Below are 14875 nucleotides of genomic sequence, written 5' to 3'. Positions count from 1 at the left end.
ATAAGTGAGCTGTTATCCCATAAAGTATGAAAAATCACAACCAGGAACATCAGCAGTAGAGCCAAACCCCTTAGTGAGAGTCCTTGAGTTAGGGGCAGCAGCCCCAATGGAGTCTGAAAGAGAACATAAGGTTCTTTAAAAAAAAATTAACTGTGTATGTGTTCACTATGAGAATCAGCCAGTCTTAGCAATAATAGGAAATCAGCAGAAAGCCTTGAGGCTATGGAGATACTCGGGACAAACTGGAAACTGACAAGCTCATGATACAAACGTATTTATTTTTAATTATGTTTATTACAATTTTAACACCACAACAAAATATTTTTGTCTATTTGACATAAGATTCCTCCCTTCCTTCCCCTGAAGTTCTAGATAGCCACTACTGGCTTAATGGTAGCTGAGGCTCTAGAGATCCCCTGCTGTAAGAGGCTAGTACTTCCTTGGATGAAAAACTGCCATGGCATGTTTAGCCTGTAGCCTTCTTGCAGAAAAGCTTATACAAATGAAGTGTGGCGTGGAATATTGCCGTGCTTCATTTGCATAATGAATTAGCAGCCGCTTTTGTGCAAGAGGTTTTTGCGCAAAAAGGAGCTGTGTAGAAGGCTCCTTTTTGTGAAAAAAGGCCGTCTTGCACAAGAGCCATTCTTCATTTTTTTCAGGAAGAACGGTTCTTGCGCAATAGGGTGGTTTTTTTTGCAAAAAGGAACTGTCTACACAGGTCCTGTTTGCGCAAAAGCGGCTGCTAATTTGCTCCTCTTCATTTGCATAAGCTTTTCTGCAAGAAGGCTACAGTGTAGCTGACCAGTGGCCACTAAAATATGCCTCTGTTCCCGAATAAGAGTACTACTGCATGACGCAACAGAGTTGCAATAAATGGTGAGAACTGGCAAAGTTAGTTAGTTTTCTGAAAGCTTCAGCTCATAAAGTCAGGTGATTATGCTAGAAACTCAGCTCTTCCTATTTTGAAAGTAGGTTTCTAGCTCTCACAAATGGAAAGAAAACTTGAGCCTGTGAAACTTAGAGGCTAAAACAAACAAACAAGCAAACTATCAAATTGCACACACAACTTTAGGAGGCAACTAAAGAGAACCCCATCTTAGTTGGCTACAAAAAAAGGTAGGGGAGCTTATTTCGGAATGACTGCAACTGGCAGTGCTGTATACTGCTCTGGCAGTGATTAAGGTCTTCAACAGTCTCTCTTTTTGACTGACCACCCAGTGCCCCCTTTCTGTCTAAGAATTCCAGTATGGAGCTCATCCAATAAGAAGAAAGGGGCATATGGTGGACAGGGACAGAGCAGGCAGTCCTCTACCATCAACAAATCCCCTCAGGATCAGGGAGAAAAGAGTCCTAAAGAGACAGCAGAGGATCAAAACAACATTACAGGAGTTAAGGGGCAGAATCCCTCTCCACATCACTTTATATAAAGCTACTAATAGTAAGAAAGACCCTCAGTCCCAAAGCACAAGGTAATTTTGAACAGATAAGACAATTGTCATCTCTCTCCCCAGGAGCCACACAAGAAACCCGCGTCTGCCTATTGGAATAATTCTCAGTCTTGGCAGCCCAACAGGGGTGCGTATGTGGAAGGTGGAGAGAGGGACAAAGGTCAAGTTAGGCAGAATAGAGTATAGAAGGCTCATTTACATGAGATCCTCAACACCCAATGAACTGGTCTGTAAACCCCAGCCACAAATCCCTGGGGCTTTCTGCTGTTTTGATTTATTTGGCTTTTGAAAGTCATCCAACCTTTCTTCAAAAGACACTGTCCTGTGTTTCATGGCCTGGAGCATAAGGCCAAGTACATTCTTGGCTGCATAAGGTCCAAATAGATTAGTTCAAACAGTTTTCCTGAGGCAGTACTTGTATGTTCATGCCGGTACATTTCATTGCCCCCAGTGCACAGAGACTGACCATCCTTTTCCTACTTGTGGATCCCACTTGGATGCAGTAAAGCTGGCTTTCAGGTTTTGGACACTCGTATGGAATCAAGCAGAAGCACCGTGACTCTGACTCTGTAAACAGACAGGTTTCAGTTTTAGCTGCAAATCCCAGCAAATACATGTGTCTATATACGTGTGTATTTTAAAAAGCTAGGCAATATTTAAAAACTAGAAAGGGACAGTGAAATTGCGGGTTGACAATGTGACCATTCCAGACAGCCTTGTGCACATAAAAGGATATTAATGGGAATAGCCACATCAGTAGTTTTAAGCAGGTATTTTCACAGCATTGGTTCATTTAAGGGCAACTGGGATCAAAAGTAAAATGTCAAAACTAGCTGATTCATTGGTTTGTCTGACCAGTTTTTTCTGCCCATGGATCTTTTGAACAAAGACACTATGTTAACTGTATGCTTCCACAATGAGGAATCCTGGGACATCTGATGAAGTGGGTTCCAGCCACAAAAGCTTATACCCAAATAAATCTGTTAGTCTTTAGGGTACCACAGGTTTTGCTGAAACAGACTAACACAGCTTGTGTGCTTCTGCTGTCTACTCATATTTCATTAATCCTCCTTTTATGTATTGTAGGCTCTCTGCTACTGGCATGTGGGTGACTGATTTCATTACTCATTTTTAACAGGAACATCTTCTAATTTCTGACATTCTATCCCAGAAATTTTCCTTCTAAGTAAATGTTTCTCCCTTTCCCTTTTATCTATTTGCATTTTATGTTTCCATATATTATTTTCAAAATTTCTGTGTCTGCAGTGACTCCCAACACTCAGCTTCAGGAGCTCTCCTTCAGTCCTAAGTCTATTTTGCATGAGTAACACTTACCAACATGAAGGTTAAGTTACAACTATTATTCAAATACTAGTGGAATGAAAGAGGTGCACTATCATGGAGGCCTAGCATATTCTTAGGGATTTCAATGAAAATATCTGTTTTAATGGCTCTGTGGCACCGACAAGCCAAACTGGTTTGAAAACATGGAGAACTAAGCTGTGTAGGAAATAGGTATAAAAGCTTTGAATATCAGAATATTTCCCTATCTCTGGAAAACATCTGGAAAACATGGAGGTTTTCTGCCTATGCACATCTATCCTATTACCCCAAATCAGATGGTCAGCCAAATCTATTCTGTATGAATTTATTATGAAGAAATGATGGGCTGTCATAGCTGAATAGGACTTTTCCATAGTTTGCTTCTATGATATTACTGAATATTCTCCTTTTGCCAACAAGCTGATCTCTCTGCTCTTTATGTGATACAAAATCTGAGGTTTTCTTCTTTGCTCCATCTTCCTCATATTTCATCCTTTTCTTCTCTCTACCCCCTCCCAGAACCCTTTCCTCTGCTCCCAGTATTCTCAGCCTTGCTTGGTGATCTTCCTCACTATACGAAGCACTTTTTTTGGCAGGCCCCACATTTCCAAGGTTCAGCTTCTCTCTGGGTAAGCTTGCACAGCCCATAGCACTGTATCCTCCTAACCTCTGTTTGCAGTGCAGATGTACCCATACAATGGATCGGACTCCAGTTTCTTTTTATAAGACTTTTTGTAAATGCAAAGTAGCTACATCACAATAATGAAATTACTCTAAATTTACATCAGTGGGATTGAGATTATGCTTTGGCCCAATAATTCTCAGTCCCCCTGATATTTCTGTTCCCTCACCCGACCCCAAACTCACCACTGCACTGTCACTTTTTGTGTTCAGATTGTAAAGGGCAGCTTCCACCCTGCCATGTGGGAAGAAGAGTTCACAGCTGATTTAAGAGCAGCTGAAGTCCTGTACCCAGAGACATGACTCTCCAGGGAAGACATATGAATGTGGTTTTACATTTGGAAAATCTAGAACTTTTGTAACAGTGAGGAAAGCCCAATTAGGCACTGTCTTGGATCCATGATTAAATGTGTTTCTTTTCCAGCCTTTTCCTCGATCTTTCAGGGTGCAAGGCTGTGCTGGACCTCAAAGGGCAGGTCTATTCTAGACCCAGAAGATCAGCTAAAGGTACATAACTCCAGCTATGTCAATATGTCATAGCTGGAGTCAACATACCTTGGTGCCATCTCCACAGCAGGGGGGGTTGACGGGAGCAAACACTCCTGCCGACTTCCCTTACTCCTGGAAAATTGAGGAGTGCCAGTGTGGACCGGAGCACTGTCAGCACCTTCAGAACCTTGAGTGAGTTCTTACCAGACTGGCTAAATCGAATGCCAGAAGATCGATCCCCTGTGCAATAATATAGATGTGGCCAAAGAGATGCAGCACATAGTTTATAGGCTAGGAATAAGGCATGCTATGGGGGCATTAACACACCTCTGTGCCCTTCTGGTCTCGGGCTACTCTGAGGAATGGAGAGATACCTGTAGTAACTTAGACAGTCATGGGGGGCTGTCTAAATTATAGCAGCTTCTCTGGGCCACCTCTGCAGAGCTTCATGCTACAGCCTCACCCTGACACACACAGTGTAGTACTTCCCCTATGCTGACGTTTGCAAGAGGGTGCTCAGAAGGCAGCCTCCCAGCTATCCCATCTCTCCCCATAGCAAATATAGGATTCTGGGGTCTCCATTCTGCCCTCACGTAATTTGACGCTTCATAAAGGGACTGGAGCACCTGGACTCTGAAAGTGAGTGGAGGAATAAATGTGGCTGCCACCCATCTCTTTCCTGGCAAGGCTGCTCTGTGTGTTGTGTCAGCCAACAAACATTTCACAAATTTACTGGAAAACCCACCACTTCTATCGCCCTGTTACTCAGTAAATAGCAGAGTTGCACAATAATGTTTGTACACTAATCCTCACAGGGATTTCACAACAAACTCTGTCTGAGTTCATTAGAGCTCTTAACAAACATGGATTTCACACAAGTTATTTTTAAATTATACCACTAAGAAGCAATTATGTGAAACAACAATACAAGCATGACTAAGAGAGACATTGCTGCCTAAACCTTTGCCACTCAGTAGTACAATGATTTAAATGTAGTCATTTTGAAAGACTATGTAATAATGCTTACATGCATAAACACAACACTAAATAGAGGTTATGCTGTCATCAGAACAAACGGGATCATATTGATGGCTTGATTTCCATGATTAAAGCTACAGGTCAAATTCCGGAGGTTATCTTGTACCCATGTTGCTGGAACAACTTTTATAGTGGGGGTGCTGAGAGCCGTTGAACCAAACTGAAGGACTGGTATATTATAAAAACCACTTCAAGCCAGGGGGTGCTGCAGCACCCCTAGATACAGCATCTTTGTTTGTACCCTGTTTGGTGTTCAATGAAAAATGAATTTAGTGAGCTTAGTTTGAGGTGCATGCATGCAAGTATGTGCACACGCACACCCTGTCCCTTCTCTCTGCCCCCATCAGCATGTATGACACTGGGCCAGAGTATGATCTTAGTTTGACATAAGTAAATCCAGAATAACTCTAGTGATTACTGGTTTCTTTCAGAGAGTGTGGCATAATCTCAGGCTATACTCTGTGGGGGGGGGGGGGGGTATGTAGATTGTAGTACCTCAAAAGCTTAGAATATGGCAAATGGAGCCAAGACAATTATTCTGGATTACACTGTAATAACAGAATGGGGCCCAATGTGTATGTACTGAAATATATCGATAAACATTACCGTCACTGTTTGTAACTGAAAATACATAGTACAGTAGTTAAAATGTTTTCATTAAGAAGAACAAGGGACAGAATTCCCTCTGACCTGCAACTTGTGCAGCCATTCACAATGCCAAATGAGTGCAAAATAAAGAGAATGGTAATGTTTTACTTCCACTCTGCATTGGTTTAAGTGACCACACAAATTGCAGAATTATGAGAGAATTATGCCTTAAATGTCTAGGTTATACAGCACCCTTCAATGTGTATCTGACCACAACCAGAAAGGAGTGAATTTGCTAACCTTTTATTGTTGAAGACCCAAGCTTATACTTAGTTTAGGAATGCAGGGAAATAAACATGGCCAAATGTAGCTGTATCTTCTGCTAGTGTTCTGATTCTTACCTCACTGATCCTTTGTGATGCTTGAATACAAGGTGCTGGGTAAATAATAAATACTTACACTTTCCAAACCATTCGACCTAGCTGTATTCAATGTTCAGAGCCTTGTAGTCTTTAATCACACAGGAACAGATCCTGTTCCTCCATCCTCTCCTTTGTTGTGGTAGCACAAAGGGGCTGGAAAACTGAGTCAGCTTGGGAGTCTCCTTGTATGGGTTGGGGGTTCCCAAATGGCATACAGATGATGTGGTCCCTGCAATTGTGGCAATTGCTGAGGAACAGACCTGAGGCTGCTCTAACTCATGTTATGCACAGAAAGTCACTGTGCCTCCCTCCTCTTCTCCCCTAGAAGTGGCTTAGATGCATCAGGATGCCTAATCTCACTCCCAGAGCAGTGAAGTACAAGAATTCAATGAAGCACAATCATACCTAAGCATTTTTCCCAGTCGTAGCATGTGTCATATCCACACAGCCCTTTCTTTGAGCTACTTGTTGAAAGCTTTGCCCTTTCAATGGCCCAGTTCAGGTTGGTGTCACCACGACAGGGGCCAGAGTGCAAGAAATGGAGCGGCTGCTCTTCAAGGCATTTTTCAGCTAAAAATTGACAGCTGGGCTTCGTAGAGGGACTTTCAGAAACAGCATCTAACACACAGACATCTTCAGAGTAGTGGCTGCCAAGAGACAAAAACCAAAAATGTTACAGGAGACTGGAGAAATCCTAGACATTCCAGCAGCACAGAATACATTGACATTACCACTGTGCTGTGAAGTCAAGACCATCATTATAAAAAACAGCTGCATGTCTATCTTAGGTCATTATACAGTCCCCTATGCCACAGTTTCTGAGCATATCGTAGTCTTTAATGCAGTTACTCCCACAGCACTTCTGCAAGGTAGGGAAGTGCTAGTCACCTCATTTTACAGATGGGAAACAGGCACTGAGACACTTGCCTAAGACCACACAAGATATCTATGGCTAAGTTGGAATTGCACCTATGTCTCCCATAGCAAGGGCTGGATTAAGACATGCCGAGGCCCTAAAATATGCCAAGTTTAAGAGGCTCCAAAAGCATATTATTTTAACAGAAAGGACAAAGAAAATAGAGATAATCAAGTTTTATATTTGCATACATAGGTTAGGATGCAACTAAAAACTAGTAACATTTTTGTATTTAAAGACCCCTCATAATCTGAGGCTCTTAGCTGTAGTTTACTGAGATTATGCGTAAATCTGGCACTGTCCATAGCCCTGCCTAGAACTCCAGCACTGGACAATCCTTCCTCTTTTAAGTGTCTCCATGCCAGTCCACCACACAGACATATATCTTGCAAATAATTAGATGATAAAAAATTCTTCAAGATAACAATTTGTTCCCATGGTGCCTCTGGGGCCTGAGCAGCTCATACTGTGTAAACAGTGTTTCTTTCTAAAAATAAATCAGACGTGTGCTTGGCTTACTGTAAGCCTGGTGCTCAATTCTATGCTTTTTGTGGTATGATATTGTTCCAAAAATTAAAGGTTAGGTCTAGAGTTCAGGGGAATCCATTTTTTTTCCATTTCATTTCTAAAGTGGCTCGTTGTCCCCACTTCCCCCAGCTTCTCCGCCCCCGAGTCAATGTCACACACAGTGGGTTAATGCAATTGCAGGATAGTTGCATGAGGGGCATTTGGTGGGGGCCAAACTAATCCCTATTGGTAGGAGGATGGTGGAAAAAGTCCTTAGAGAGGTGACTTTACTTCTGGTCATGTGTCCATCAGAGAAAACATTAAGAACATTCCCACTTCGTCATAACAGGTACAACAAAATATAATATAATATATTTAATGCACAATGGAATCCACAATGGGTTTGTTCCATATTCAAAAGAGTATTAATAACTTTGATATTCTAAGTTAAATAATTTTTTCTTACGATACTGATATTGTACAATACAGGCAGTCCCCGGGTTACGTACAAGATAGGGACTGTAGGTTTGTTCTTAAGTTGAATTTGTATGTAAGTCGGAACTGGTACATATTGTAGGGGAAACTCTAGCCAAACATTTCTCCAGAGCTCAGTTTTATTCTCCCACACCTCACTTCCCTCAGTCCTTTATTCTCAAGTGGAGGTGTCTGCTGAGAAAAGCCGCCCCGCGTCTCCCTGGTCTTCTGGGGGGGGGGGTCGCTAGCTTCGCGTCTCCCTGGTCTGCTGGGGGGAAGCAGCTAGTGTGGGGTTGCCTCACCCTGTTTGTAAGTAGGGATCCGATGTAAGTCGGATCCATGTAACCCGGGGACTGCCTGTATAGGGAAACTATTAAACGCTTACGGTGTTCAGTCCATTTTTACATTATTTAATAAAATATATATCGCTTACAGGGCAGGTGGGTGGGAGGGTACTAGACCCATTCTGGGCACCACCAAAAATTATACAAACCTGCCGCCCCTGTCTGCAGAAACATAACTGCTAGCTTATGGATTTTATAGGCTATGATAATGGCTGTATCTTGGACACAGTGTTGAGGCTGTTTTGTGTATATCTGGAACAGACAGCAAGAATGCTATGGTCATTCTCATTCTTATCTTTCCCTGCTGCTTCATCTACACCATGAACCCCTCCACCATAGAATGACTGTGGTTTTATAGTGAAGTGTATACCTTACCCACAATCTTCTACTGGAGACATGCAAATGCATTGAGAACCAACTTGTTTTTGGCCTGGGCTGCAGTTACCTCTAGCTTTTGTTTGCTCATCTGAAAGAGAAATTAGGCATTGTCAGAGCTACTCCCTGAAAGAACTGATAAAAGATGAACATAAACTAGAATTCTGCTGTCAAACCAGGAGTGGGTTTATTTTAATTTAGCCTAGCCTCCCATAACAAGGTGATGGGTATTGTTCTTCAGCTAGCAGGGACACTTAGGTCTAATTCCAATATTGTAGAACAATGAAAGTATGAATGGAAACCAGGACACAAAGGACAGACTTTTAAAACGAATAGCAAGGTCAAGTTGTAGAGTGGGTGGCAGCCAAAAGTGTATTCTTTCCTTGAGCTGAAATATTACTTAAATTGTGGTGTCATTTTTCCTGGCTGTTATCATCTATTGGCTTTTTTTTTTTAAAGTTATGGTTATTTTTGAATATATTTATTTACATTATTCTCATCATTATGGTATTTTTGCAGAACTACAGATGTTAACATGAATGATGGTTGCCAATAACTGGTACAAACTTAACTGTCTCTCACTATTGAGCTGACAAAGAAAGAAAAAGCTGGACTGAAAAAGCCTGTCTTGCACTCACACACAAAAATCCTCCAACTCAGAGTCTGATGGACTGTAAGATTCAGCAAATTTTGAAATGAATGAAAGACTGCCCTACTGATAATACCCTGTTGCCTATATCCCGGACATCCCTTCTGGAGAGGTACAAAGAAGTGCACTTCAATGGAACCCAGCTGGCATGAAAAATAGTAAAGGCAGTCTTCAAGATTGCTCTTCAGTAAAGCCCAAGGTAAAGAGCACAGTACAACAGTCTGGCGTGATGGTGTTATGAGCTCTGAGGATGGAGCTCACAACACAAGTTGATTCAATGTGAAGAAGGTTTTGAAGGCTTGCTTCACGAACTTGGTAATATATGAAATAGATTAGATAATACTAATGAAGTAGGTTAGAAAATATCAATGAAACTATCACGTGATACCAAGGACCCCAGTCTCTAATCTGCTTTTATGAGCAAGCTAATGGAAGAGGTAGCCAAAACCAGTGTCAACTGCCAGTAACCTGGACTCATCTCACTTGCAAGCCAGAGAATGCACTGCTCTGGTGGATGATTTCCTCTTTTCCACAGAAACACTTCACATATCTTTGTGACATTTGATGTGGGTGATCACCCACTGTACAGCCTCCAAAAAGTTGCAACAGTGAACCCCAAAATGGCACAAGTTCTTCCTCTCATCAAAAGCAGAGGGTCATAATGGAGAACTGTTCCTGCACTTCCTAAAACTGCATGTGTAGAGTCTGACAAGGGGGAATCAATCTATAGGAAGCTTCGGGCACAGCTGGTAAGATAACACAAGCTGAAGTTTCAGCAGCATGCAAGTGACACCCATGATCCCACCCTATGTTCTACAATAAAAATAGACTAGCCACAGTCAGGGCAGGAATTCTCACCTTTTTCACAGGTAAGTGATCTCAGTATAGGAGGTGTCCATGATACGTCACTCCCACAAGTGTACTGCTTTGCACCAGTGACAATGAAGCCAGCTGGGCAGTGCAGCTGGATGGTTTCCCCGACCTTGTATTCATTTTTAAATGGGGAGATTGTGACACTCTCAGATACTGATGGCTTGGAACACATTGACCCTATAAGAAAGAAAGAATTCAAATAAGTATGCCACATTATAACAACAACCCTGGTAATTAAAGTGGGTAAAATGAATCTATTTAATAAATTATGACATTTTCACAATAGTGAAATAATCTTTCATTTGATTTTCTAAAATTTGACTTTTTTTCCTTTATCCATTTTTGAGTTTTGAAAAATTTTGACCTGTTCTCATGGTAACATTCCATATACATTTGCCTATCAGTTACTGAAAAGGAATAATAAAATGTTTATAAAGTATACTGGTGGCAGTCAGTTAAAAGTATTCCTAATGGCTTATTAAAAGTTGTAGAATGCTGGTCAGCATGTTACAAAAACAGGGAAATAGAGATGCTTACCAAATTATTTACAATAGGCTACTGTTAAATAAATTATTAATGAAGTGACTAGTGGTATAAAGGTTGTAAATATATTCAATAAGAAATTCATTCTGAAATATACAACCTGAAGATTCAAATGCAAATGTCTTGGGTCCTTGCTGACTATCTGAATCTCTCTCATTGAGAGATTCAGAATAAGTTTTACCTGTATGTGTCAATTGGATTTTTAGTACATCAGAGCATGGACTTTTTGGCTGAGATTTCCAAAGAGGTTTCTAAAAGATTTACTTGTACCTTTCCCATTAATTTCTATGGAAGATATCTAAAGCCATTGGATTGCTTTGGAAATCTTACTCTCGGTAACTTGTGTGTCTGTTCAATGCTGAGAATGCTAGTTTGTTCAATCTGACTGTCATAAATTTACAGCTCACTTGGATAGGTCTGGAAGCGAAATGCAAATACCATTGCTGAAGACATTGCAAAACAGTCTAGAAAAGGAACTAGAAAATTTCTGTTGTCAGGTTTTCTATAGTTCCCGGCAGGATAGAATCCTATTGTTTATAGAATATATTGTAGGAATACTCCTGAATTGCAAGGGAACAAATATGATGACAAATATAGTCTTTGCCATCTCTTGCTTCTATCAATTATTAATTTCTTCTTAAGACATATATATGCAATAGAGTGGTTTTATAGCCTCCTCTAGAGTTTTGTTGTTGAGCCTAACTGTTCTTGGCTTTCTTACTTTGGCACTCAACATTCTGCTGTGCCCAGGTGTGATCTGGTAGACACCTGAGGAACTGATAGCCAATGAGATCATATCCCGTCATGCAGGCAATTTCAGCTTCTTCCCCAACGGCATAATGGTTTTTTTCATTCTACAATTAAACAAAATCCTTTGTAAGTGGAATAGTCACTGACATGAAACAGATGGCTCTGGACCTTACTACCACAATTGTCATAATTTTCTTTTCCTTCTCTGAAGAGAGAGCTATGCATCTTATATGTCTGTCCATCCAGCTACTAATATTGTCATGTATTCTCATCACTAGTATTAACACACAGATTACAAAACTAGTGTTCACAAATAATGCTGAGTGAAGTTGGACATATATCCTTCACTCATCCTTTGCTTTTGTTTTTGCTGAGATCTTTGACAGATCTGTAAGGGTCTACACGCGGCAGAGAAATGGGATTCCGATTTAAAGGCAGTATGATTACACACCAGGTTATGCAAGATAGAGTAGATTTATCTCTATGTTCATGTTCTGGCAAAAGGTCTACTCAAGACACTGTTCGACAACATAAAATATTGATTCCAGACATTTTAAAAAATGTAGTGCTGCATATGTATGATTTTGTACTACCAATTTGAGGCTCATACATGGGCATGTATAAGCATCTCAGCAACAGGACTACCTTTGTCTTTTAAATATGTCACAATTTTGTTCTATATAGTAGATTTGTTTATTCAATCTCTTCTGCTAAGCTTCAAAGATGGAGGAAATAGTAAGTTCTCACAAATTACTCCAACACGTGACTGACTGTATGTTGTTCCTTGTCCTATCGCATCCACATAGTCAAAATCCAAAAAAGTCCAAAGTGAAAATGAAATATAAATTCAGTGTTTGAGAGACAGACAAAAAGGATGTTAGGAGCAGAAAAGAAAACAACCAATGAAAATGATATGGAAAAAAACCCCAGAGGGAACCCCCGGCCCTCCAAATACAGAAGATTTGGGAGAGAGGGCAAAGGAGTAAAGTTGATAAAAAACAAAATTTAAATTTAAAAAATCCCTATTTAAAAGTGCACCCACTAACACCAGCCGAGCTTTTGTGATATTTTTCTACCCCCAACTATAGTACCTAAAAGTAGCTTCTAATCAGTTAGAAAAATGTGTTTATCAAATAAAGTGGACCCATGTTGTTCATGCTGGTGTCATACACCAATATTTGGATGCAATGAGAGGAAATAAAGTTTTGCAAAATGTGCATCAGTTTTTGTAACGCAACAAGGAGTCTGTGAGGCTTGTCAAACCTGGAGCTTCTTGCAGCTCTCCATCCCTGCACATCATGCCTTATCCTGGACCTTACAACCTTCTCACCCTGAGAAATCCGTTTTCTGGTGGGGATGGCTTGAGACAGCCAGACTCTGGTTCACCAATGAAAACGTCCACTTCCTTTCTTGCTTCATCATCATTTATACATGGAGCTCCTCTGAAAAATAGGAGTTTGTAGTTAAGGATGCAAACAAAGGAGTTGTTAAAATAGTTTGAAACATTATGGAAAGTTCTCACATGAGCCAAAGGGGTGGTGAGTGGCGGGGAAGAAGCTGACAGAAACAGGCGTACTGCTCCCTCAAACCAGAGAAGGCAAGGGGAAACAAGGCTTTCTTTTCCTCCCCCTAATGTAACTCACTGAAACAAAGGGAAAGAGTATCCTGTCCTGACAAGGGGCTCACCTAGACTACGCTAAAGTGTCGAAAGAGGATATGCAAATTCCTTTTTTGAAAAGCCACTTTTCCTCAAAAAAATGAGGTTTATCCGGCTTTTTGAAAAGGGGAGGGAGTTGCTGGAAAAAAAACAACAACCTGTGTCCAGACTACTTTCACTTTTGAGCTCTGCTTTAGAAAGTGAGATCGAAAGAAGATATGCAAATTTCTGCAGACACTTTAGTGTAGTCTAGATGAGCCCAAGGACCAGAGCAGCAGAAAGCAACACAGGGAACAGAGCAGCAGATATTGGGCTCCCTGAACTAGAAGGGAATTTTTCCCATTTTGTTTTCCTGAATTAAGAGAAACAATGCAAGGAGTACAGAAGACAGTGCAGTACCTCTAAGAAGTGACCATGAACTCACATAGACTGGTCAATGTTAGGGTTCATCATAGGTTGGTTGGGTCAAATGGAAGGCAATCGAAAGTCTATTCCCTGGTCAACCTGTTAGGCGAGGGCTTAAGGAGGCCCAAGTGTGTGGATATGAGTAGGTTTGGCAGAACTAGAATTTTTTTTTAATAAATTGGTGAATAACATCAATGTTTATTTTAAGCACTTTTTATTTTTACTGATAATTGTGAAAAACTAGGGGGAATGCTGCCTAGCTATGTAATGGCAGTCACTGAGGTTTAAAATTTAAAGCTTTATAACTGTTGAAACACAAACTGTCAGCATCACATTTCAATGTAAATATACTTCAATTAAATTCTAATAGGTTCTCAGGCAGAACTTTACTTTGTCTAAGTATACATTTTGATTGTCACTGATGGAAATTTTTATATCAGTTTGAATGTATACAGAGAAATCGACCTTTACTGACATTTATCAGTATCAGTCTAATCAATCCAAACCAAGATAGACGTAAGCACATGCTATGTTACCTTACTTAGTCATGGAGCTAAGCAACCAAGGAGAACCAGTGGGTCTGTGCACATCCAGTAGCCTTGGTAAAGGTGTTTCCATATAGTTATTAGTTATTACAATGGAGATAGTGCAACTCTCAATCCCGTCTTTGCAGCTGCCATTGGTTGCTACTATAATTGTGACTACCAGAGAGGATGCACCACTGGTGAACTCTGGTTATGAAGTTTGCTCTTCAAGAGTCAGTCTTGGATTGAGAAACTAAACCTAGGCTGGGTTTGGATTTATGATTTTACATTGAAACCTTGCAAAATGAATGTTTTGAGTTGTTTCAAAGCAGAGCCAGGAGGACCTTAGTAGTTCTGGTCAAATTTATCTTTAAGATTTGTAATTCAAAACTAAAACAAATCAGTCCAACAAAAAATAGAAGCTTGTGGAAAAAGGAGGAGATGGCAACATCCAAATTCATGTAGCTCAGAATATAGGACAGCATTTGCATGAAGATGCATGAAAAGAAATTGCTGTATTCTGTATGACTTCACAGTCATACAAAATATTTTAAAATAACTACATAATGATAATGATAATGGAATTCTCTTGGAAGAAATAACAAAACAAAATCAAATTCATATAAATTTTCAGACATTTTCTTCTAAGTGGCCCATTCATAGAAACGCAGGCAGGATATTCCTCTCCATTGTTCCTAGGGTGACAAAATAGCAAGTGTGAAAAATTGGGATGGGGGTGGAGGGTAAGAGGCATCTATATAAGAAAAAGCCCTGAATATTGGGACCATCCCTATAAAATGGAACATCTGATCACCGTAACTTTTCCCTATACTTATTAGGCACCAAACCATTTTGGAGGCATCTTCAGT

General features: G+C 40.5%; 1 protein-coding gene across 2 annotated transcripts in view; it reads right to left on the bottom strand.

Annotated features, from left to right (window-relative positions):
• Window positions 1–258: 258 nt before the first annotated feature.
• C6 (complement C6) overlaps window positions 259–14875 on the bottom strand; it is a 39838-nt gene continuing 25221 nt past the window's right edge. For both annotated transcript variants that reach the window (XM_075932506.1, XM_006139493.4), the window contains exons 13-18: window positions 12751–12862; window positions 11392–11524; window positions 10113–10304; window positions 8606–8696; window positions 6395–6636; window positions 259–2015 (exon numbers count right to left, since the gene is read on the bottom strand). In XM_075932506.1, coding sequence (XP_075788621.1) covers window positions 1834–2015; window positions 6395–6636; window positions 8606–8696; window positions 10113–10304; window positions 11392–11524; window positions 12751–12862 — 952 coding nt within the window. In that variant the 3' untranslated portion in view covers window positions 259–1833. The remainder of the gene's footprint in view (window positions 2016–6394; window positions 6637–8605; window positions 8697–10112; window positions 10305–11391; window positions 11525–12750; window positions 12863–14875) is intronic.

The sequence above is a fragment of the Pelodiscus sinensis genome, chromosome 6 (assembly GCF_049634645.1).
Source record: "Pelodiscus sinensis isolate JC-2024 chromosome 6, ASM4963464v1, whole genome shotgun sequence".
In the NCBI taxonomy this organism is placed as follows: Eukaryota; Metazoa; Chordata; order Testudines; family Trionychidae; genus Pelodiscus; species Pelodiscus sinensis.
This window is presented reverse-complemented; position numbering and strand designations above follow the sequence as displayed.